Here is a 24,546-nt window from a genome sequence, read left to right as displayed (position 1 = left end):
ACTGAGGACAGAAAGAGGTGCTGGCTCAGGTGAAGATGACTCTAGAGACAGTGATTAAAGTTTCTCATGAAGAGCACAAGTTATAGCAACAGACAAACCAGAGTTCAAATCTTGCCACTTAAAAGCTTTGTATGTTATCAAGATTTAAACCTTGCGCAACCTCAGTTTTTCCATTTGTGAGAAGGGGATCATCATGATTACAGTGAATATCTATTGCGTTTTTCTGCCAGGCACAAGGTTGAGCAAAAGCCTTTTTGTATTTTACAAGAATCATTTTGAGAATTAAATCAGAAAAAAGTGCATAGCAGAATTCCTGGAAGACACTAAGCACTCAATAAGAGGTAGCTGGGGTTATAAACACACCTACGCTCTATTACCTAGTTGGCAAGGTACATCCCATCTCTGAGCTTCAGTATGCTCTCAAATTTGGCCAACCTCATACAGCCTCAAGACTCAACTGAGGTGATGGATGTAGAAGACTTTTATACTGTAAAGTAACTTACAAATCATTAGTGGAATTGTACGGAGACTATGCCTTGCACCTTGCTGCAACTCTGAATTCTACCTTTCTGCCGGTCTGAATTCCACCCATTCTTTAGGTCCAAGCATCATGAAAACTTCTATAGGAAGTTTTCCCTTGCGTCCCTCAGCAAGCACCCTCATGGGCATTCTACCCTTCTTTCCTTAATGCCATTGCCTCATGTTCAATGTATTAAAAACTCAGTTCCTCGTTGCTGGTGGAACATACCAGATTGCAGGACGATCTTTAAGGATGCAAACAGAAACAGCATAATATCCCCATGCTTCGATGATCATTCCCTTTGTGTTATAGGTAAGCAAGCACTCAATAACATTAGTTAATATGAGCTGATTGCTTGTATACATGAGCTCACTCCATCCTACAACAACCCTATGAGCTAAGTGTTACTCATTTCACAGTTGGATAAATTGGGAACTGGCAAGATTAAGTTGCTTGCTTAAGTGCCCATCTAGATGGGTGACTCCGAAGGCCTCGTTACTAACCTCATCCCATGTTTCTGAACTAGAATGTCCATGAGGGCAGAGATAATGCCTATTTCATATTGGTGTACTGTGCAGTGCCAATAAAAATGCTTTGCAGATGTTTCCTAAATAGCAGAAAACAAATGGTGACGGTGCCTTGCAATAGCTCTTAAAGACCTTAAGGAGGCTGATTCTGTCTAACACTAAGAACTTCTAGGGGGCAGTTTTCTCTAACGTCTGCCTCTCTGACTGTGTCTACCGCCAACACCTGGCCTACAGTACGCACAGATTTGCATTCAGAACCTCAAGGCTTTTATGTTTCTGTTTTTAATCTAGGAGACAGGGAGACATTTTGGCCAAACCAGTGTCAGAAAAGGCTTGCAAGTTTTTTTTTTCTCTCTCTCTCAGTTTCATGATACCCAACCGAGGGTTTTATTGAGACCTATTCCTATTCTCTACTCACTACTCAAAAGTATAGTGAGAAGCAGAGTCTGGGGAGGTGGGGAGCTAAAAGCCTCCAAACCATATCACAAACCAATTTACTTTTTTGAGTACCCAGAAAAGAACGAGCATTTAATTTGGATCTCAGACTCTCACTGATGGGAGCTTTGCAATTCTCCAACACCCTCCTGAGATGCAGGGCAACTGGCGTTAAGGAACACTTGTTGAGACACTCCAATTCTCTGCCCTTTTTCTCTCTCCTGACAGCCTCAGCATTATACCACGTGGCGATCTCAAAGAGACTGTAGTCAACACAAGGGCTTTGACACCAAACAATGCATCTGCTCACATTGTGTAAGCACCAGGGGAACGAACTGCATGGTTCCAATTTAAATAGATTTCCTCTGTAAGCTACTAGCTCCCAAGCTGTTCTTCTGACCTGTGCCTAACAGTCTGGGCATTCTTACTCTGCACTCCCAGAAGGTACCTGGGCTCTTATGAAGACCCAGAGGGAAAGATGACTTTCTTCTTTAAGTTGCAGAGTCATTAAAGTATAAATAGCGCCCTCCCTGATTATTTTGTGCACATTAAAGTTCTTCTTCGTAGAAAATAAAAATCTGAAATGCTTCATTTTCTGAGGTAGAAGGAGCACAATGCGTATCAATCAGGGAAATCTGGGCTCCAGACCCAGCTCTGCCATTAATCAGTTGTTTGACCTTGGAAATTTATATAACATCCTGAACCTCAGTTGCCTTATCTGTAAAGTGGAAATAAGAAAATAACTTCTTTATTAGGATTGTCAAGAGAGTGAAACACCATTCACTCATTCATCTATTAACAGACCTCCCCTGGGGGCCTTACGGAGCACTGGACATTGTTCCATACACTGGGAATACAGTGACAGAGGGGATAAACAAGATGCCTGTTATCCTGTATATTTCAGGAGGGAGGATATGTGCCAAAGAAAAATAATAAATGAGATCATTTGAGATAACGATGCATGCAGTTAGGGCATTAAACCGAGCTGAAATTATAAAGAGTGACAGTTGGTGGGGAGGGGCAAGGCACTTTGCATAGAAGGATCCATGAAGAAGGGACATCTGAACTACTACCTGGATAAAATGAAAGGATAAGCCATACATAGGTTTGGGACAGAGGCAGAACCAGGCAGAGGGAGGAGCAGGTACAAAATTAAAGCACAGGTTGGAGCTTGGTGTGTTTATAAACTAGAAAGGCCAATGTATGGGAAATGCTTGGAGGTCGGGCACAGTGGCTCACACCTGTAATCCCAGCACTTTAGGAGGCCAAGCCAGGAGGATCACTTGAGGTCAGGAGTTCAAGACCAGCCTGGCCAGCATAGTGAAACCCCATCTCTACTAAAAATAAAAAGAAATAGCTGCGAGTGATGGCACACACCTATAATCAATCCCAGCTACATGGGAAGCTGAGGCATGAGAATCACTTGAACCCGGGAGGCAGGGGTTGCAGGGAGACGAGATTGTACCACTGCGCTTTTGGGAACTATAAAGCTCCTTGAGAAGATGGGTCTCTCTACTCTGTCTCTTTTTGCTACAAAAGGAAAAATAGTCACTGATCTCATGTATCACCTGACCAAAAGATTTTATGGTCACATGAGTAAGGATAGCATTGAGTTTATGAAGCCAGTTCGTTTTCTTAGCTCCAGGGCTTCTCCATACTTTGGATAACCCATCGAGAATTTCCAGAAGGGGCTAAGGTAGGTACACACTATTTTTTAAACTCTGATAACCTTTTCTTCATGAGACATTTCTTAGGCCTTGTAGAATACGCTTCAGGGATTGAGGCATCCTGCTTGTTCAGCACATCTGTCTGCACCTGGCCCGCAGCTTGAAAACAGGAAGAAAAGGGATAAGGGAGGGGATCTGTGTCAGGCATTGGCCGCTGTGTTTCACCTACATCACCTCATTTGCATTCTATACGGCAGCTCCTGGAGGTAGTGATATTATTCCCATTTTCAAGAACAGGAAACTGGAACTAAGAGTTTTAAATTGCTTGCCCAAGGGCACTCAGCTTGGATAGAATTCCAGTGGAGATCTGCCAGTCTGTCCCCTGAGTCCCTGCTCTTTTTTCTTTGCTATCCTGTTGGTTGGAAAAGGTTGTGTGAACACACTGTCCAAAAACGATAAACATTACCCTGACTGACCCTCTCAAATAACTCTGTGACACAGCCCTGTCATTTCTGAAACACAAAAACAAAAAGCAAAACAAGGAAAACAAAGAAAAGGCTCTGCTGCTTCCTAAAAGGAAATGAGGGAAGGATTTAACACCGGTGATGGGCAACAAATAAAAATAACATAAGAAGGAAAAAATGAAGACACTTCTCTTAAGGAAGAAAGGTGGCTGATTTGATGGACGGGTGGGAAGGGATGCAGGTAATTCTATAGATCAAATCCTCACACCTGGGCAAAGGTGGAGGTTCCTGGGGTGCAGAGCTAATTAGATACTTAAATATCTTTTTCTTTTCTCCTTATCTGTATTTTTAATGTATTTACCTATGGACTCAAGTTCCATATACAGGTAAAACATTACCTGATCCAATAGCTAATCCCCCATTGCTGTCTCCATTGTCAATAAGAATGGTCTCCAGTCACTCATAAGAGAGGATACCTGGAGGGTGCTGGAACCCGGATAAAGCCAGAAGTCAGTGCTGACAAGCATTCCTCTCCTGGTTCTGTTCCTTGACTCACAGTGTAACTGCTGTGCCCTGCTACTTAGCTGCAATTATGCCATAGGGAAGCAGAGATAATAACAGAAAGGCTGTTTATAAATCATTCTGGGCTGCTCAAATGAGGATAAAAAAGACAAGTGCTCCACACTGGAAAATGGAGGAAAAACTGTTCGTGGCATGAGTTCTGCAAGATCACTTAGGAAGTGAAACTAAGAAAGAGCTACTATTCTAGGACCCCATTTTTCTACCCAGAAATACGGCAGCTGGGGGAATGATCCTAATGGGTTCTTTACCTTGGATTTCTAGCAGCCAGTATTGTGGTGTGGTAAGGAGGCAAGATTTTGAAGATTATGATGTAAGCTCAGGGGCCTGCAGAGTTCAGGCAAGCTGAGCTGGGTGTGCTGAGGGTAGGGGATGTGCCCGGCCAAAGAGCAGACTTTGCCCCAGTCCAAGGTTGCCCAGAGGGATGGAGGGCCTGATGCTTTCAAAGCTTCTCATTTCTTTAAAGAGTTCCAAGAAGTATTCTGTTTTTTAATATGAACTCTCCTGATATTTAAATGTTGGCAGCTAATTAAAGGAGATAACTAAGAAAGGCCAAAGAGAGGTTGTTTATGGACTAATATGGTCTGTGGAACACGAATATTGGAACCTCTGACGAAGAGGAAAGATAACTGGATTCCTGGGAACTAGATTCCAGGGCTGGTTTTGTCCCCAACTTGGGTGACTTTAGGCAAGTAACTTCCCTTCCTTGGACCTTAGATTTCCCATCCTCAAATTAGGGCACAGAGCCGGAAATCTATGAGAGCCCTCCCCAGCTTCAGGCCTCATGATTTTATGGGAACAAAACAACAGAGCTCTATAATTTCAGAACCCTTTGAAATGAGAAAAATAGGAAAAAGGAGTCTTTGGCAATCTCAAGCATTGCCAAGAATACAGAGTAACTAGAACTCTGGTGGGTCCCTGATGGGGCTGTGAATTGGACAGTATTTTGGAGAAGAGTCAGGCAGTATTCAGCACAGTCAAAGACACACATATGCTTAGTCACAGCAGTTCCATCTGCAGGTATATTCCCCAGACTAGGGATTCCCAACCAATGTGCTGAGAGGCACTAATTCCTTTGCGGGTTGGGGAAGCAGGATGAGGTTGTGGCAGCGGTCTGAGCAATCTGTGGTCTCTGGCCAAGAGCAGCTTCATTCTGTGTTCCAAATCCTGTATATGAATCCCTGTATCATCACCTAATGGGATATTCCACACATGGGGTCCCATCAGTGCACAGACTCTAGAAATGCCTGGCTCCAGTCTGTGGGTACCCAGACCCCCAACCAACAAACAACACTGAAGTTTTGCCTGGCTGAAAGAGTTAATCTAGCCATGTGAAGAACTTATTTACCTCCCAAAGCTGGCCTTCTAGAATTTATAATGAACTGTTCAATTTCTGTTTAGAACCACAAGGGTGGATGAATGTGATATGTGTGTATGTGTCATGTGTGTGTGAGTGTCATGTGTGTGTGTCGTGTGTGTGTGTGTAAGACAGATCCTGGAGCCACAATATCACCACTGTAGCTTTTCTCATTAAAGAAGCCTGTTCACCACCCTACACTCCACCACTATGCTCCTCTCCCCACCTTTTCTCCTTTCCACAACTTGGTGTGGAGCTCGGATTTGACTAGAATTCCACAGCTGGGCCTCTCCTTTGAAACCTGATCCTGTTTTCTTGGGTCTCTGAATTTATACCGAGTACTGCAAAGAGACTGGAGACCCCTGAAGCTAGAATGGAATACGTTGCCCAAACTGATTTTGTGGTAGTGCTCCTCCCAAGGCACCACAGCAGGCATCACGCTGCTCTCAGGGGGAGAGACAGAAAATGAGGAGGAGAAACAAGGTAGGAGAAGCAGAGAGAGAGAGAGAGGAGATGGAGAGCTGGGAGAAAAGGGACTGGGGAGAGAGGGAGAGATGCAGGGAGACCAGAAAAGGCTGTGGGAGGCAGGAGAAAAGGAGAGGGGAGAAACAACAGTACTTTTCCCTACCTGGGAACAGCTGAGAGTTAAGTGGGATGTTTCTGTTACAACCAGCTAAAATTCATGCTATAAAAAGTGATGCTATTTATTTTGGTGTTTGGGGAGTGATGGAAAACATCCCACGGCTCTTTACAGTTGCTGCTTATTTTTCCTTTCTTTCCTCCCTTGTTTGTTTGCTTTAATGCATTTGCGTGTTTGCAGAGTCCTGCTTGTTTTCTGAATGCCTCTTTAGCTCCCCATGAACAGCTGCTGTCCTTTCCCCACTGGGGCACTCAGGAGGAGGTGCTGCAGCCCTGCAGTCTCAGCCCTCAAGAAAGCAGCCTGTCCTAGCCTGATCCAAGCTCAGGAACAAGTCAGCCAAAGAGCTCAGAGCTGCAGCTCCATCCCCTCACTCGCAGTTCCACTGAGTAAATGCTCACATGGGTCCAGTTGTGAAAATTCCTCTGCTACTCACGCCTTGCTGTGGTGGGCAGAGCATGGCTTTCAGAGACAGACAAAGCAGGATTTTGCCTCTTACTGCCTGGATGGTCATGACACACACTCTGTTTCTCTGAGCTATACCTCCCAGAAAAGGTGCAATAATAAAACAAGACAATGTTCCTATCTATTGGGGATCGACAAGTGTTTGTACCTTGCTGTCCTCTCTCATTTTCCCAGCTCTTGGGAATCACAGACTGTTAAAACTGGAAAGAACCGCAGAGAATCCATGAGAACCACTATCATCATTTTAAAGATGGGGAAACTGAGGCCAGAGAAGGGGATGACTAATCCGAGGTAACATAATTAGTCACATACAGGTCAGCACTTTCCCTGCATTCAGTGTTCTTCCTACAACCAAAGAACTAACAAATACATATTGATCGATATGTTTTAGAGGTAAAATATTTCCTACTATTTACTTAGGGCCCAGGCGCCATTCATTGAGAGTTCAAACAAGTCAGTCCTGTCCTCGGTCAATGTATGGTTGATCAGGATGGTTGAATAAGAATGGGAAAGTCTTGTGGAAACGATCTGATGGATTTTCATTGACATCATTTCCCCAGGCTCTGAGAATTAACTTATTTTTATAGGGTCTGGAGAACAAGGGATAAAAACATCCTTTTAGAGTGAAATATGACGATGAGTTATATTTAAGACGCTCTTGCCTCCGAAAGATTGCGACAGACTTTGCACAACAGAAGCTGGAGACAGTAGGTGCTAAACAATGTGGATTTTGCAACCACCTTTTGTGTCCTCTGTGGTAACAGGGGCGTGGGAAAAGCTGGTGTCCCCCTCTTCCCATTTCTTTTCTTGCCCCCCAGGTATGAATCGACTTCCAGACAGCCTTACTCTTGGGGAGCCTACAAAAATCACAACTCTCTCTCCTTCTGGATCTCATTAAACAAATGTGAGAGACGCTGCGCAACTGTGCACAAGTTCTCCCCTTTCTGGGACCTGTGTTTCTCTACATGGGAACACAGAATTTGGACATGTCTGATGCATGAGATAATCTCTGAAGCTTTTTCCAGCTCTAACTTTCAGAACTCTACACAAAATTCTGTGCAGAGAAGCAGCACCATCATCATCAAAAGAAGATTATAAATATTCTCTTTTAATATGTTATATTTGCATAATGCCTAACAGTTCGCAGGAACACTTTCATCTACAGCACAACATTTAACCCTCACCACTACCCTGTGGAGTAGATTTGATCTGTTATTCCAAAATAGAAAACTATGACTCAGAAAACTGAAGTGACTTGACCAAGAACACACATTTAAGAAGTGGTATGGGCCGGGCGCGGTGGCTCACGCCTGTAATCCCAGCACTTTGGGACAGTGAGGCAGGTGGATCACGAGGTCAAGAGATCAAGACCATCCTGGTCAACATGGTGAAACCCCATCTCTACTAAAAATACAAAAAATTAGCTGAGCATGGTGGCGCACTCCTGTAGTCCCAGCTACTCGAGAGGCTGAGGCAGGAGAATTGCCTGAACCCAGGAGGCAGAGGTTGCGGTGAGCCGAGATTGTGCCGTTGCACTCCAGTCTGGGTAACAAGAGCGAAACTCCATCTCAAAAAAAAAAAAAAGAAGTGGTAATGTGGAGGTTCAAACCCAAGTAAGAGTATTCCCAAAGCTTGTATCCTTTTGGGGAAACTCCACTCCCTTGTAGCTCTAAACTGGATGTATTAGCAGATGCCAGCTCAAAAGCACTGAGGAAGTGATGTCACAGTCGAAAGTCAGGCTCTTAGACCACTCGTGAGGTCATAGGAGCTAGGCTTGTGGAAGACAGAGAGATTTCACCTATCCCTGATGCACACGGTGAACCAGGGTGATACAAATACCAGCCTCACTCTATCCCCCTTGGTTAGGAGGGTTATGCCTCCCGCCTGTGCCACCTAGGAAGCAGAATATTCCAGTATTTCAGAGATAAGGGAGAGCTAATCCTCTTTTTGTTCCGATGAGGACATTGAGGCTCAGAGAAGGAAACTGATGTTTCCAGGGTCACCCTGCAAGCTATTGTCAAGTCTGCCGCTGCAAGCCAGGTGAGGAGGTTCTTTTTTTACCACACCATACAACCCTGTTTCCCTCCATTGCCCCAGGAATTTAGAGACGCATGGGCCTCTCAAGCCCAAAGGCAGAGCTGGCCAGAGGATGGATGGAGAAGGGAGAAATGCACAGACTTTTTACAGCCACACAAATGGCTACCCAGCTTCAAAATCACATTGTCTCCACTTGGCTACAAATGGCCTGGGACAAGAAGGCCGTGGGTCCCTTACCTCTGCTCAGCAGGGCTGTAGGTCTCCCCTCTCTCGCAGCTGCTCAGGGTGACGGGGTCAAAGTTGTCGAAGGAGCGGAGGGCCACCCCCGAGATGGCGACCAGGGGCGAACTGAAGCTCACATGTACCGCCTGGCTGTGGTAGAAGGGCTGGCTGAGGTCATGGACCACAGGGATAATCAGGGGATTGTTCCTGCAGCTCAGGACATGGAAGCCTGTCAAGGGAGACAGAGAGGCGGAGGGGCCAGGCTCATTACTCAAGGCCAATCCCGCCCTCCCCAACAGGCCCTTCCCAAAGCCCCCAGACCCTTTCATGTCACTGCACAAAAGCACCATTGGGCAGCCGGTGAGGATTCTGAGTCTGATGGAAAGTTTCTTTGTCTGCCTTTTTCCCTTGGTTCCAAATCTTTCCAATCCCCCTGCCTCCCTGCCCCCTAAGCTTCCCCTTCACCTACTGCCCAAAGTCCCTCTCCCTCCCCCAAATGGCCATCCCTCAGCCAAGCAACCCAGGCTCTCACCTCCCTCCCACATTGCTGTAGGGCTCGTTGGTCTGAGTTGCTGGGTTTTAGGCTGCCTGCCTGGTCAGTTGGAAAAGTGACAGAAATAATTCATAGCAACAGGCACTTCCCAGGATAAAAAGCCCACTCTCCTAAGTCATCTGTGAACCAGAAAGCAGCCCTGAAGGGGGAAGGGCCTCTTGCTTAGTCTGCAGAGGAAGCTGAGAACCGTGGGCAGGGGCGGCTTTCCACAGGAGCACGGCCCAGGCATGACTCAAACTCTGAAGGAGGATCTGAGCTTGCCTCACTCGAGAGTCCGTCCTCAGGTTTTTGTAAGGCAGGCAGCAGGTTCCTGTTCTCCAAGAAGGAAGAGGGAGGGCCAGGGAGAAAAGATACACTGAGGGACAAAAGGAAAGGAAGGCCGTGGCAGGATGGAGTTGGCAAAACGGAAGCTGGCTTCGGTGCTGCGTGGACCTGAGTCTAAATGCTGATGTAGTCCCTTCCTAATAATGGGACTCCAGGTAGCCCCTAAAACTCAGTTTTCACATCCAAAAAATGGCATAAACCTAACTGGGTCCTGGCAGGCTTGCTATGGAAGGAGAAGTCTTCCTTGCTATGGAAGGAAGCCTGAAGCAGATGCCCTTCTCAGTTCCAGAGGTGAAGACGCCTCAGAATGCTGGGATACTGTGAACTGGAAAAGATGGTGATGGGGCGGGGGTGAAGGGGAAAAACAGAAGAGCCTCAGGCATCAGTAGCAGGATCCAAAGAGGGTCTGTGGGACCAGACTTTTCCCCACTCTGCTGAAAAACCTCTCCTCAGAGCCCTGGGCCATGCCACAACGACTACAAAAATACTTGTTTCTCACTTAGGGAAATTTCCTAGGAATCCTGCTAAGTCCAGAGGGGTGTCCTTTCTCTTCCTTATTCATATGTTTCCCTTGCCTTTAAAACCAACTCAGTAATTAAGCATAACAACAAAACAAGAAATCCTTCCCTGTTCCCTTGGCTTTGTTCTGACCCTGAAATGACCCCTTGACTGCTTGCTTCATAAGGGTCTTTGAAAAGCATTCTCTGCGGGATGGTGTGGGCACGGTTTTGAAGTCCAGGCTTCAGTACTGGCCAAGAATTCCAAATGCTTGGAGTAGCCAGGCTGCCCAGAGCTCTCCAGGGTAGATTGGAAATGGGCAGGTGTCATAGGAAATATGTCTTAGGGTCTGATTTTGTGCTAGGCTTGGTTACAACAGCATCAAATAATAGCACACTCCGACTCTAACATTGTCCTTGCTGTGTAGATGAAGCAAACGAGGCTCTAAGTGACATGCTGTGAGGACAGGAAGCTTGCTCACCTTCTCAAAGTGAGTAAGTGGTGGGACAGGATTCAAACCTCAGCCGTCAGCTCTGGATTCAGGCCCTCTCCTCAGAACCACAGTGCATGTGGGTATGCAAAGGGGTGGTACAAGTGACAAGTCCAGCCCTTGTTCTCCCCCTTGGCCCTGCACTCAGGCAGTTGGTAGAACCTGACTGATGCCTCAACTGCCTCCTTACTCCTACAACGTTTCTATTCCTATTCCCACTGGGAACTTCTCCAGAGGTTGTAACTGGTGATACAGTCCCCACTTGGGGTGGAGGTCGTGAATGCTCCAGGTTATAGGGTAAAAGGCAATAGGCTATGACAACCTAACTAGTCATTCCTGACCTACCGTGTGACCTGGGGTCTCTCAGTGCCTCTCCTTGGGTGTCAGGTGCTGACACGTACAACGGGGAAATGGCTTTTACTCAGTCTTGCTCCTTCTCAGGGTCTTTGGGGAATCATATGGGATGCCTGAGGTTAAAGGTGGCTGGCAGAAGGGAGTGCTTGGCCATTGGCCCCTTATCCCCGTCTCTGCCAGATCTAGATTTCTCTGGATATATAACCATATCTTGATGTGGGGGCAACCAGAATGCCAAATAGAAAAGAGGCAAGAAAAAGGACAGAGGAAGGAAGAGCTCATTCTAAGCTGATCCTCACAACTAGTTATGGGGCAGAGGTGAAAGCAAGTACCGAGAGCAAGCCAAACCCAAGAGGGCATGCTTACCCAGATCGTGGCTCTGATCTTTGGTATCAAGCAGCTGCACACTGATGGTCTCCTGCCTTTGGTCCCCATAATATGTCCCATCTGTCACCAGGTGGACAATGACAGCTGCGGCAACCATTGGCTGAGAAAAATATGCCTGAAATTGAGAAGACACAGGAGGGTCAGATGTGCCCTCAGTCACGTGATGGGGAGGCAGCCACATTGGAATGCATTTGTAGAGAAACTTCCTTTTTAAGAACTGGGCTACTACTTGTCAGGGGTCCAAGATTGGAAGGAAGAGGCAAAGAAACCGAACAGTGAAGAGCACGGGCTTTGAGGTTAGAAACCCAATTTCAATCTTTGCTCTGCTCCTACTTAGCTGTGTGATACCGAGTGAATGGCTGGGCCACACTGGGTCTAAGTTCCATCATTTCTAAATGCTGGATTTAAAACAAACAAACAAGGGCCGGGCGTGGTGGCTCAAGCCTGTAATCCCAGCAGTTGGGGAGGCCGAGGCGGGTGGATCACGAGGTCAAGAGATCGACTATCCTGGTCAACATGGTGAAACCCCATCTCTACTAGAAATACAAAAAATTAGCTGGGCATGGGGGCGTGTGCCTGTAATCCCAGCTACTCAGGAGGCTGAGGCAGGAGAATTGCCTGAACCCAGGAGGCGGAGGTTGCGGTGAGCTGAGATCACGCCATTGCACTCCAGCCTGGGTAACAAGAGCGAAACTCCGTCTCAAAAAAAATAAAATAAAATGAAAAAACAAACAAAAAACCAAGCCAGGCGCAGTGACTCAAGCCTGTAATCCCAGCACTTTGAGAGGCCGAGGCAGACAGATCACGAGGTCAGGAGATCAAGACCAACCTGGCTAACATGGCGAAACCCCATCTCTACTAAAAATACAAAAAATTAGCTAGGCATGGTGACACATGCCTGTAGTTCCAGCTACTTGGGAAGCTGAGGCAGGAAAATTGCTTGAATCCAGGAGGCAGAGGTTGTAGTGAACCAAGATCGTGCCATTGCACTCCAGCCTGAACAACAAAGCGAGACTCTGTTTCAAAAAAAAAACAAACCAGGTAAATCACAGGATTGCTGTGAGGTTCCAGTAAGATAATGAGAGCAAAGTGTGTAGCAAAGGTCCTGATGCACACTAAAACCCACAAAAAAACATGGCATGCATGATTATCTGTCACTTCTCCATGTCAATCTCTGCACTCAGCATTGAGGACAGAAAGCTAAATAAGATATGGCCTTTGCATTTTGGGGAATTCAAAGTAGGTCGGTGACGTGTAAAGCAAAATGCAATAATATCCACAATCTTAACCAGAAAGAAAGACCGCGGACAGCTCTGTAATGCCATGTGACAAGTGCCATCCAACAAGCGACCTCACATGTGCAGGACAAGAAGGAAGATAATGGTCACATCTTCCTGTAGTGATCAGTAAAGCCTTCACAAAGGAAAAGATCATTTTAAAGGATCTTGAACAATGAATAGGAGGTTCCAGGCAGACAAGATACATCCAAACTCTTTGCTAAAACAAGAGCTCAGTGGGGGCATTCCATGAGCAATTAGGATTCCATTTCAGTAAGCATCACACTGCTAAGTGTTTTGTTTCCTGTTCTTACAATTAACACCCTCAGCAGGTAGACAACCCATCTTCAGAAAGGGTCATGGGAGTCAGTGTTTTCTGTGGCTCACTGCCTGAGATTCCAAAGCTCTCCGAGCTTCAGCTTACCTGGAGCCAAAAAGTGTTCAGAGCCAGTTGGGAATACAGGTAGCTGATGGTGCAAGGATACCAGGCATGCTGGGAAATGCCTTCACTGAGATCTATCACCTTGGTTCGACATACCTGGAAAAAGATAGACCAAAAAAAATCATGTTTTAGAGAGTATCAGAAGTTCAACTTTAATCTATTTTACAAACCTGTATTGTTCACCTATTTTGCTCTTGGCACCACAGGGAAAAACAGGGAGGAAAAGGCCAGAATCTGGTTCAGAAGCTCACATTCTATTGTAGAAGAGGTAATCCTTAATGCTGTTAAGGATATAATAGATAACATACTTTGATGGTAGAGATGTCAGAGATATTCTCACAGAGACACATCCTGGAGGAGTGGATACTTGAGTTGGGCCTGGAAGAGTAGCACAGTGATAAGAGGAAGGGCATTGCAGGCAGAGGGAGCAGAAGCCAGGCTCAGAGGAAAGCAGAAACCCAGAATGCTGAGGTTGTGATAAAATGCCTGTTAGTACTAAGCCTTAGGGACAGTGGCAGAAAAGGTGGGTGGAGGAATTAGATCTCATAGAATCTTGAATGTCAAGTAGACGATTTTAGAACAAATCTGTAAATTGTGCTCCGAGTGATGTTACAACAGAGAAAAGACTGTGAAAACATTAGCATTTGCTTCCCCAGCAACAAAGAAAATCAGTTCCAAAACTTTATACGCATACACACAAATTCATTCTCAATGATAGATAATACCAAGTAGTATTAAAAGAAAAAGGAAACATATATAGACAAGCAGAATCCTTCAAACTGAGGAGTTTCTTGCATACTCAAATGTCATTTCATTTATTGGTTCATTCATTCATTTGAACGATATTTACTGAGTAACTATGGCTTGTCAAACACTATAGGACAAAATGGTAGAGAAGACATGCTGAAGAGCTTAGAGCAGGCAATTTGTGCAGACATTAGCCAAGAAATTACAAATGCATATATAAACATAAACAGTGCAATAAGGGAATAGAAACAGCTGAGCAGTCCTTGAAATTCGTGAGACCTTTGGTAGAAGGGCATCCCAAATTGGTACTTCTCCTCTGCTCTCTAACGTGGCTCCTCTCTTAAAATCTCCCTGTGAGTTTGGGCCTGTCATTTCATATCATCTCAGTGCATTCTACTCATCTGAAAAGTAAGGCTGACCTGGAAAGCTCTGAGCATCTCATATGCTATTGAAAAAAAGTGATATATCCTCAACAAGATTAAACAAACATAAACACCTAAAACAAGCAAAAACAAAAGAAAAAATGGATATACAACAAGGATTAAAAATATCCATTTCTGCAACAAGTATAGTAGGAAAAGATCGGAGATAGTCTATATGTTCTCCTGTTGGAGGAGAAATGTATAAAATAGAAAATAGTCACATGGTGGAATTCTATATGGCAAAGGAACAGTAAGAAAAATGAACTGTATTCATATACAAGGATGATATAAAAATATTTTAACGCTTGGCTCAGTATGGTCCCTAGTCAAATGAAAAGGAAGCCCTAATGGTGAGTTCATAGACATCCATGTGGAGAGATCGCAATGCATAACACGGAGTGCAAAAACAGCAACAAGGTGCAAATGGTTAAGTACATTATGATGTCATTCATAAAAATAACACAAAGCAAAACTATATATTGCCCAGCGGTTCATGTGAATTAAAAATAGAGTAGAGAAGCATACATCAAATTCAGGGTGGTAGTTGCCTCTGTGTATCAAGGAAGGGGAATGACACGGTGAGTCAGGATTAAAAAAAGGACCTCAGTCTTATTTGTGGTGTGTGATTTTTCTTACAGAAAGAGACATGAAGCAAATATGACAAAACGTATAGTTGTCAATTGCAGGTAGTGCATATACCTGTTATACACAGGTGTTTCTGATTTATATCATCCTATGCAATTTTATAAATTTTTTTAAAAATCCAAATTGTTGGCCAGGCACGGTGGCTCAAGCCTGTAATCCCAGCACTTTGGGAGGCGGAGGCAGGTGAATCACAAGGTCAACAGATCGAGACCATCCTGGTCAACATGGTGAGACCCCGTCTCTACTAAAAATACAAAAAATTTGCTGGGCATGGTGGCGCATGCCTGTAATCCCAGCCACTCGGGAGGCTGAGGCAGGAGAATTGCCTAAACCCAGGAGGTGGAGGTTGCAGTGAGCCGAGATCGTGCCATTGTACTTCAGCCTGGGTAACAAGAGCGAAACTCCGTCTCAAAAAAAAAAAAAAAAAATCCAAATTGTTAGCTTAGAAAGCCATTGAAAATAGATATAAAACCATCAACATCAGTTTTCCTAACAACGTGTTCAGAACAATGGGCTCCCATGAACTGGACCAGGTCTGACTTTTCTATGACAGCCCATCCTTCTTACTCCTGACATCGTCTTGCTGAGAACTCCACCTATATTCTATGCAATATTCCATCCCCGAAATCACATCTATAAATTTGTGCAAATTCAAATGCCTCTCTTTCCAGAACTTCTTGCAATAGTTCTGGCTTCGAGGAGCTCCTGGAAAATGCCAAATTTCAATTCTCTTTAAAATGATGAGACACGAATCAAAGCATGTGGTTACATTGTGATCTGTGGTTGCAAGCTCTAATACTTTTATTTTTAAATAAACCTTTTGTTGAAGTAACATCATATTTATAGTAACATTACAAAGATAATGCAGATTATTTTGTATACCCTCACTCAGTCTCTCTTCCTGTTAACATCTTCATCAATTCATTCTGGAAACCTCCAACAAGAAGCTTTGGAGAATTGCATTATGTCACTCAGGAAGTTGTCCAGTGGTGAGCTGGCTTTGGATTAAGGAAATCTGGTTCTAGTCCATGCTCGCCCAAAATGTGGTGTGCAATTGTGAACACATTATCTTGCCTTTTGGCCCTTAGTTTACCTTGCACATCTGAATGTTGGGTTAGACAACAAGTTTTCATGTTTTTCAGGGATTCTTGGGATTCCACGGAGAAGCTGGCTGGGGGTTCATGATGTAGAGAAGATCTGCTTAGCTTCCACTCTACTATTTCAAATAGAGCACCTCTACTCACCTATTTTACATATCAAGCTGCCTTTTTTAAAAATAATATTTAAGAAAAGAGTTTCATTGCTTTGAAAACATCAGAAAGTACTGAAATGTGTTGGCTGCCAAAGTTCCCCTCACCCCGCTCTAGGAACTGATGGGTTCTGAGAGCACAATATTAATTATCTGAATATTACTGGTAACTTTTTGAGAATCAACATGCCATGAATCGACCGGCCTACTGCTAGGAATTAAGGGATGGCTCCAGTTATTCAAATCTCTAGGAGCCTCACACTTCAATGTGCTGGAAGACCTTTTTAAGTTTATTTATTTTTCTCAAAAACAACTGGGACCGAGTTTGAGCAGATCTGCCAGTGGATTCTGTTACACTTTACAACAGTGCAAGACTTTGCATAAACTATCTATGGAATTTGAAATCCAGGCCAGCAATTCGACACGTATCATTTTGGAATTCTTTCCCCTTGTGTTCTTAGCTGCCTGTCTCCCAGCAGAGCTTGGTGAAGGACATCTCTGAAGGCTGGATTGGGGGTCTTATGTCTGCATCTGAAGCATTTATAGCTAGAGGAGTCTCTGACATAAACAAAGCCCTCTTATTGCTTAAATACTATTTCCTCTTAGCTTGTCAGTTCTATTAGCACTAGACAGGGTTTTAGAGGAACATACTATTATTTTATTCTTCTGTTTTCCTGTTTTGTTTTGTTTGTTTCAAGTTGGCTGCAATCCTGACCAAGGACAGTCAAAGCAGATCAGAGAAGAATGAACAAATCCAGCTGAACCTTTGCCCAAAGCCCTAGTTGATCTGAAAATCATCTGTGTTCCTGGGGAAGTAGAAGGAGGCTAGAGAGGAAGAGAGAGGCGAATCCTTACAAGCCTCCTGCTTTCATAGACATTGTGTGAATCTGCTCATTCGGCAGCCTAAATGGCATGTGGCATGCCAGGCTTCAGAGAACTGAAAACAAAAGAGCCTTGCCCATCACACTATGTTGGTCACTAAACATACAAGTATGAACCCCAAGGTGACTGATTTTATGGGGATGCTCTGTTTTCATCGACCTGTGTGTTTTTTTTTTCTACCTTCCAAAAAGGCAAATCTAACTCCATAAAGCATCGCTGAGCAATGTGGACTTTACTGAACATTTTGGAAGAAGACATGCAGGACAGTTCCATCACACATTCCAGGGGCCTCTTTAGCTCTCCCTACCATCACTCCCAAGCTCCTCTTCACTCATCATCTCGCCTCCTCCAGTTCCTTCAGTGACACTGGCTCCAGTGACATTCCTAATCTTCCTCAACCTTTTCCCCCTTCCCAATCTGCACATTTCTTACACCCCATGCAGAGCCATACTGTTTTCCCTTCTATCCCCAACTCTTACACCACAAATCCTTCCAGTGATGCTGAGGTTCTTCCCAGCCTTCCAACCCAATAGATGTCAGGAAGATGAGCACTTCCCCTTTCTGCCACACTGGTATGAACAAGACCTGCTCCCTTCCTTCACATTGCTCCCTGTATTGTGGAACACATCAGCAGTGCTCTAGAAACACTGGCAGCCTTCAGGCTTTGGGTTTCCCTAGGGAAACTAAACAGGAGATAAGGAGAGATTCTATGGAGCTGAAATATGTTTTTCCCTCCTGCCCTGTCCCATGTTTACTGCAGTATTATTCGTGATAGAGAAGATGTGGTAACAACCTACACGTCCATCAACGGAAGAATGGATGAAGAAAATGGAATATTATTTGGCCTTAAAAAAGGAAATTCTGCAATCTGCAATAAGAAGAATTGACTTTGAGAACATTATGCTAAGTTAAATAAGCCAGTCATGGAAAACAAATACTGCATTAGCTCACTTAATACGAAGTATCTAAAATAATCAAATTCATAGAACCAAAGATGAAATGAATGGTGGTTGCTAGGGGATGGGGGAAAGGAAAAGGGATCAGTTACTAATCAATAGGCATAAGGTTTCAGTTAAGCAGGACAAGTAAGTTCTAGAACTCTGCTGTAAAACATTGTTCCTATAGTGAACAATACCGTACCATACCCTTAAAAAACTGTTAAGAAGGTAGATCTCATAATGTGTTTTTTCCACAATAAAAAATAAACAATTTTTACTTTTAATGACTAAAATGTTCACATCAAATGCTGATCCACTAGCTTGAAAGTATTCCTGGAGGAACTGAAAGACACATGACCCTTTTCCCACTTGGCCTTAAAGGGGGTCTGTCATCTTAGCAGAATCCCTTAGACTCTCTATTATCTGCAGAGATGATCTGTGTTTCCTTCAAATACCATCCATGGACAGTTGAAGATCTGATTAATTCCAGCTCTGTCTCCAATTAACTGGACATTTCTCTGACTCTCTGATTCCTCCTCTGCAATTGTACTAAATGGTTGCACTGAATGACCTTTAAGGGCCCCAGGAACTTAAGGACACCCACAGTCATAATATCCGCCAAGGGTTTCATAGTCACAATATCATTTAACCCTGATAGTCCACGAGATTAGAGACACTACATTTTCTCTAGGGAGAAAATGAGGCCCAGAGGCTTTGAAAACCCCTTTCAAGGTCCTGTATCCAGTTGCACATCACAACTAGGAGTTGACGGATCTCTAGAATTCCATGTTCTGTGTACTCAATTACAAAGCAACACAATTGCTACTTGCACTTGATTGAAACCTCTGCTTCCTCTGGTGGAGAAAGGGCACCAATGAGAGTCTTTTTGCCTCTGGTCCCGCCACATTCATTCATAAAAATGGTCCCCATAACTAACTTTCCAAAGAGGAAAAACTAACCATATCACCCTGCTACTACTTATCCACCCACCATGCTGTCCAGGATCCCTTGACACAGGAAGGCTGACACAGCTTACAAAGGCTTTTGGAAGCTGGTTTCAGCTGCTTCCACCAATTTCACTGCACTCTGTGCTCCCTTCCCTGGTATCTATACAGTGGTGCATCCTTCATGCCAGACAACTCTTTCTCCCACATGTTGTAGACTCCCCCTCCATGATGCTGTTGCCCAGAAATCCCACCCCCACCACCCTTGCACTGCCCGTTTTGTGAAATACTACACACACTTCAAAGCCACTATCGAATATCATCCCTCCTCTGAAAGCCTTTACTCACTCCCCAGGCAGAATTAATTGCTCTTTCTTATGTGTCCGTATAGTTCCTTATTTATACCTCAGTTACAGCACTTGTCAAGTTAGATTATAGTTGTTTACAGTCCAGTCTTATCTCTTTAAACTCTCAAGATTTCCAAGGCAAGAAGCATGTTGTATTTATCCTCAAGTAAATCCCAGCAGATTTCACAGCACATGGGAAATAGTAGGTCCCCAGCAAGCAGCCGCAGCAGCAGCAGCAACATGTATTGGTTGCCTGTTCTATGCTGGGCACAGTTTTAAGGACTCTGCATGTACTAAATCATGGAGTGCTCACAATAACTGTGAGGTGGATATCACAGTTATATGTATTTTACAGATAACAAAATTAAAGCCCAGTAATTTGCCTAGGATCACACGAGTAGTTAGTGGTAGAACCAAAATTCAAATCCAGGCACAAATTTAGCCCACATTCTTAACTATAGATATTAACTTCAAGAGAGCCTGCCCACATATCTCTCAGGGCTGTGATGAGATTTTCTAACAAGAAAATAGATATATTTGTGCTAGTGGGGTCTTAATCCCAGCCACATGGAATACGGACTTCAGACTTCTCCTTGTTGTCTTCCCATGTGGCTCCCAAAATACCTGAAATAGAAGCTGCTTCAACAGACCAAAACAGGCCTTTTCAGGTCTGCCCTGGAGTGGAGTCACATGGTAGAAAAAGCCTGAAATTGACAGGCAAGGGACCTGCCTCCTAGAACTGACTCAATTGCTCACTTTTTCTGACATTCGCTCTTCCGGTTTATGGAAACACAGAGTAAGATGAATTCATCTCCAAAGGGCTTTTCAGCTCTGATATTCTGCCAGCTTTTGATTTCCAGCTTCTCAGGTGAATGCTGCAGAAAACAATGTCGACTCTAAAATTAAGTGTCAAACAAGCAAAGAAACAAACAAAACCACACTCTGGACCAGGTGAACATCCTGTTGACTTCTGAGACTCATGGGTCCTTTTCTCTGAAGCTGTAGGGATTTCCAAGACACCTTTTTGGGCAAAGACAATCAGAAGAGTAACATAGTTTACTGCAGCCTTTCCGGCAATGTGTTTTCTTTCTCTTTTTCTTTTCCTTTTTGTGTCTGTAATCACATGCTGCAAAATAGCTGGGGAAATCCTTTGCCCAGAGCTTTGGGATCATTGGATGTTTGAGCTGGGAGGAACCTCAGAAATTCTTATTTCAATTCTCACATTTGGTGGATGGAGAAACACAGTCGGGTGGAGGGAAAAGAGATTGGCTTGAAGATATACAGTAAACTCCTCTGTGATGGGTCAGGATGCCTGGTGGTGACTAGGGGTCCCAGGTCTGCAGAAACAGAGGGCTCTGTGGCTCCAGGACCTGGAGACTCTTGTCTACTCAGTGCACTGCCAGCCACGACATCCAGCACCCGCCTCCAAATCCCCCTCCTTTGCAGAAGACTGCTTTCAATTAGAGGAGTTAACGATGTCTTGCTTTCAAGGGGTTTTTTAAAATCCAGTTTATCTTCCACCCACACACGATGTACAAAAGGCAGGGAGACGGAGGAAGAAGACGGGGAGCAGGGGCTCTGGTGTTGTCTCACACAGGGGACGCGCCATGAGGTTTCTATTGAATGTCGATTTTACAGATTTACATGCCCTTTTGTCAATCATGGGAGGAGGGAAGTGCTCATCAAAGCTCTAGCCCAACCTCTCCAATTTCCTTTTTCCACCCGAAGGGGCCTGTGAGTGAGCCTTACAGAAGAAAACAGAAGAAAAGGAATGGGGAGGAGGAGTGTGGGGATGGATACTGGACAATGACACAATAACGATACCCATAAATGCACAAGTGTGCAACACACACACACAAGCACAGAGCCAGGAAGTGTTTCTCAATATTTTTCTTTAGGCCACATTTTAATCTCAGGCTCGCAGTTCCAATGCCAGATTATTTCCCAAGAATTGCAAGGGTGCAAGAAGGGCAGAAGTTGGTTTCCTGACAGAAACCACCAAGACCCTGAAGGGTCCTGAGGACTGCAGGAGGGAAAGCCTGCTGGGAGACAGCCTGTAAGACTACAGCTGTAAAGGGCTTCAGGGAACCCAGACACAGAATAGCCCAGGTGAAATAAAACCTCCTCCATAAACCAGGCTTTGCTATTTTTTATCATACGGTGTTGCTCCCGCCTCAGTGCTCCCCTGGGAAAGGGCACCAACTCTTAAAGATGGTCTGCCAGATTGGGTGCTGCCTGTGTATTATCTCATTTTACCTTACTAAGAATCTTGTGAAATAAGCAGCATTATCCCCAGTTGAGATATAAGGACTTTAAGGTTTGGGTAGGCATTGGTCAGCCTACCAAGGCTTAGCAGTCAAACCCATGCTCATCTGACCCAGCCTGTTCTCTTCTTACTCCACGACTTGACCTCCCAATAACTCCTGATGGATACCTTTGGTGTAATACACTTGCATGGTGGTTTCTTGTTTGTCCATCTGAATCTCCATGTATGAGTTTCAAAGACAGTGCCTATGCCTGACTCTCTCCTTTTCATCAGTGTCTAATGCTGGTTACTGGTCAGGGCTCACCAAATGTCCCCTTTGCTAAACTCATGTGACTTTTCCAAGGCTGTATATGCAGTTCACTGGTGATGCATTTGATCTAGAAGTCCACATCTACAGAGCCTAGACCAACGTTTAGAGATAATAATAACCGTGTAGTTCAGGAAAGGGACCAGGAGAACCCAGGCTCATTCCCATGTGACATCAGTGCTACCATTCTCTCATCCATTGCACAGGACAGGCACCATTAATTAAATAGTGCATCCCTGAATGTAGGCCTCTAAATCAACAAAACACTATGGGGGGGGGAACTGATTGCTCAGAACTGGCCTAGAAGATGAATCCTATTTGCAATTCTTGAACTTGGTCATTGAACTCATTGAGGGAAAGAGTGAGCTCTTGGCTTTTCTATCTTCAGTATTAAGAACAGAGGAAGGTCCAGCTTAGATACTAAGCAAATATTTGTTGACTTGCACTACCCATATTTGTTGAATAAAAGAATGCATAACAACAATAACATATTTCAATGCATATAATGAACAAACGTAACTCAAGTCTTCCAACTTCAGGTTCAGGGCCTCTCTCATTACCTGCAGAGTCCTACAGACCTCTCCTACCTGGGATCTTCTCTTCAATCCTACTCCCATCCCTGCTTCCTTCTTATGCCTCTAATTCCAAACTGACCCAATGAACACAGAAAACTTTAAGAAAACCGAGGGTTAACAGATACACAACACAATACACCGGAGCGCACGCGCACGCGCGCACACACACACACACACACACATCCAATTCCCTTTTCCAGCCTCCTTTTTACACACTTAATAGCAATGGCAGAAAAAGAGGCAGGAGCCAGGCTTTCTTTTACTGACCATTAGAAACAATTATCACTTTCCCCGGCCTCCAGAGCAGGTTTCCCCTTTGATGCCTGCCTTAAAGAGATAGAGGGGAAGGTGAGGGGTGGTTTGCCTTTCTTTCAATATTAGGATTTATTATTTGGCATAGACAGACAATCAAGTAAAGAAGTATTTCCTGTGTGCAGAACCAGAATGTGAAACAGAGAGATGGCTTTTTCTTCCCTCCCAGAGTTCTAGAAATAATAGCAGATCTCAGGGCCTCCATCTGGGAGACACTTTCTGATAAGGGCATTGGATACCCTCCCGCCTTGGGGCTCAGCTCTGGGCTGATTAGCACCTCACTGCTCCTGGGATCTGTCTCTAACACATTAGGCATTTCACACTCCTTAGGGGTCTAATACACTTCAGGCCTGCACCTCCCCACAAGTCTGAAATCCTGGGATTTAGGGTGCAAATCCCTGTCCGGACATGGAGGAAAAGCTGGGCTTTCAACAGGAAGGGAATACAGAAATCACATAAGACAACATTGCCTACCAGCATACTAACGTTTCTACAGGCAGGGAGACTAAATTTCTTAGAGATGATATGGTTCAGAATCATAGAACCGATTCTTACAGACTACTCATTAAATTGCTTAATTTCACAGACACAGGTTCAGAATTTCTGGGGTCAACAGACGGATGTCTCAACCTTCATAAGGGAAAAGCTTATGTTAGAGACCTAAGAGAGCATTCATGAAAGTGGTGAAGCTAACATATCTTCTTTGCTATCATTTACTGTCCAGCACCTATGTTCCAAGCATAGAAGCCCCACATTTTTGGGAAGCCAGTATTACTATCCTCCTCCTTGTTTGCCTTATAAACAGCCTGGGTCCAGAGGTAATAAACAAGGCACCAAGTCCACACCTGTGAAGATGCTAACACAGACTTCAGCATCCACCAGGAGTTGAGATGGATTTAGAGGCCTACATTCAGGGTGGCACTATTTAATTAACAGTACCTGTCCTGTGTAGTGGATGAGAGAATGGTAGCACTGATGTCGCATGGGAACGAGCCCCACCGCCAGGAGTGGATGCTGACGTCTGTGTTACTTCAGGTCTAGCTCCTATTCCCAGTTGATTCTACAGATGAGAAAACTGAGACACGCACAGTGTAAATGTTGATCTTAATGAGGATGGTGACAATAACGGTGAGGATGATAAATATCCAAACGCTTTCACCTCCATGGACACCATCCTTATGTCATTGTGAGGGGGAGATTCATCTCCCACCACACCCCCTTTGTCAGATAGAGAAAGAAAATTCACAATAGCAGCAGCAGTTCTGATGAAAATAATGACGCTAGCCACTCATTTATATTGTATGAAATGTTAGTTTTCACACCTCTAACCCGTAGGGTTGGCATTATCTCCCCATTCTGCAGACAGTAGAGCCAAGCATTGAGGAGGAGGTGGGCAAGGGGCTTGAGCTCCTCAAGCTGGTAAATCCTCAAACAAGGAAGAGTGATTAGTATCAGATGTGGCGGTCACCTTTTGTGCTGCTGACAACTGCTGCCCTAAAGGCCTGGCCAGGCTCATTTCACATGGGCCCTCCGCAGGCCTGCTCCCTGTTTCCCTGATTATGCCATTCACTAGTCGCCCAGGCCCGCCTATGAACTCCTGACCCAGCAGGGAAAGACTTGGGATCTCATTACTAATCTCTTAAGCCATCTAGTCCTCCAAAATATACCCATTTAAGT

The 24,546-nt window shown here is 44.6% G+C and overlaps 1 protein-coding gene across 3 annotated transcripts in view; it reads right to left on the bottom strand.

Annotated features, from left to right (window-relative positions):
* Positions 1-24,546, bottom strand: part of PAPPA (pappalysin 1) — a 253,779-nt gene that overhangs the window by 58,494 nt on the left and 170,739 nt on the right. For all 3 annotated transcript variants that reach the window (XR_008475800.2, XR_008475799.2, XM_002743252.6), the window contains exons 11-13: positions 13,218-13,331; positions 11,496-11,631; positions 8,926-9,139 (exon numbers count right to left, since the gene is read on the bottom strand). Coding sequence is in view for 1 of the 3 variants with exons in the window: in XM_002743252.6 (XP_002743298.3) it covers positions 8,926-9,139; positions 11,496-11,631; positions 13,218-13,331 (464 nt within the window). In the remaining 2 variants the exon portion in view is untranslated. The remainder of the gene's footprint in view (positions 1-8,925; positions 9,140-11,495; positions 11,632-13,217; positions 13,332-24,546) is intronic.

Source organism: Callithrix jacchus, chromosome 1 (genome assembly GCF_049354715.1).
Source record: "Callithrix jacchus isolate 240 chromosome 1, calJac240_pri, whole genome shotgun sequence".
Taxonomy (NCBI): Eukaryota; Metazoa; Chordata; class Mammalia; order Primates; family Cebidae; genus Callithrix; species Callithrix jacchus.
The sequence above is the reverse complement of the archived record's forward strand: the minus strand, read 5'-3'. Positions and strand labels throughout refer to the sequence as shown.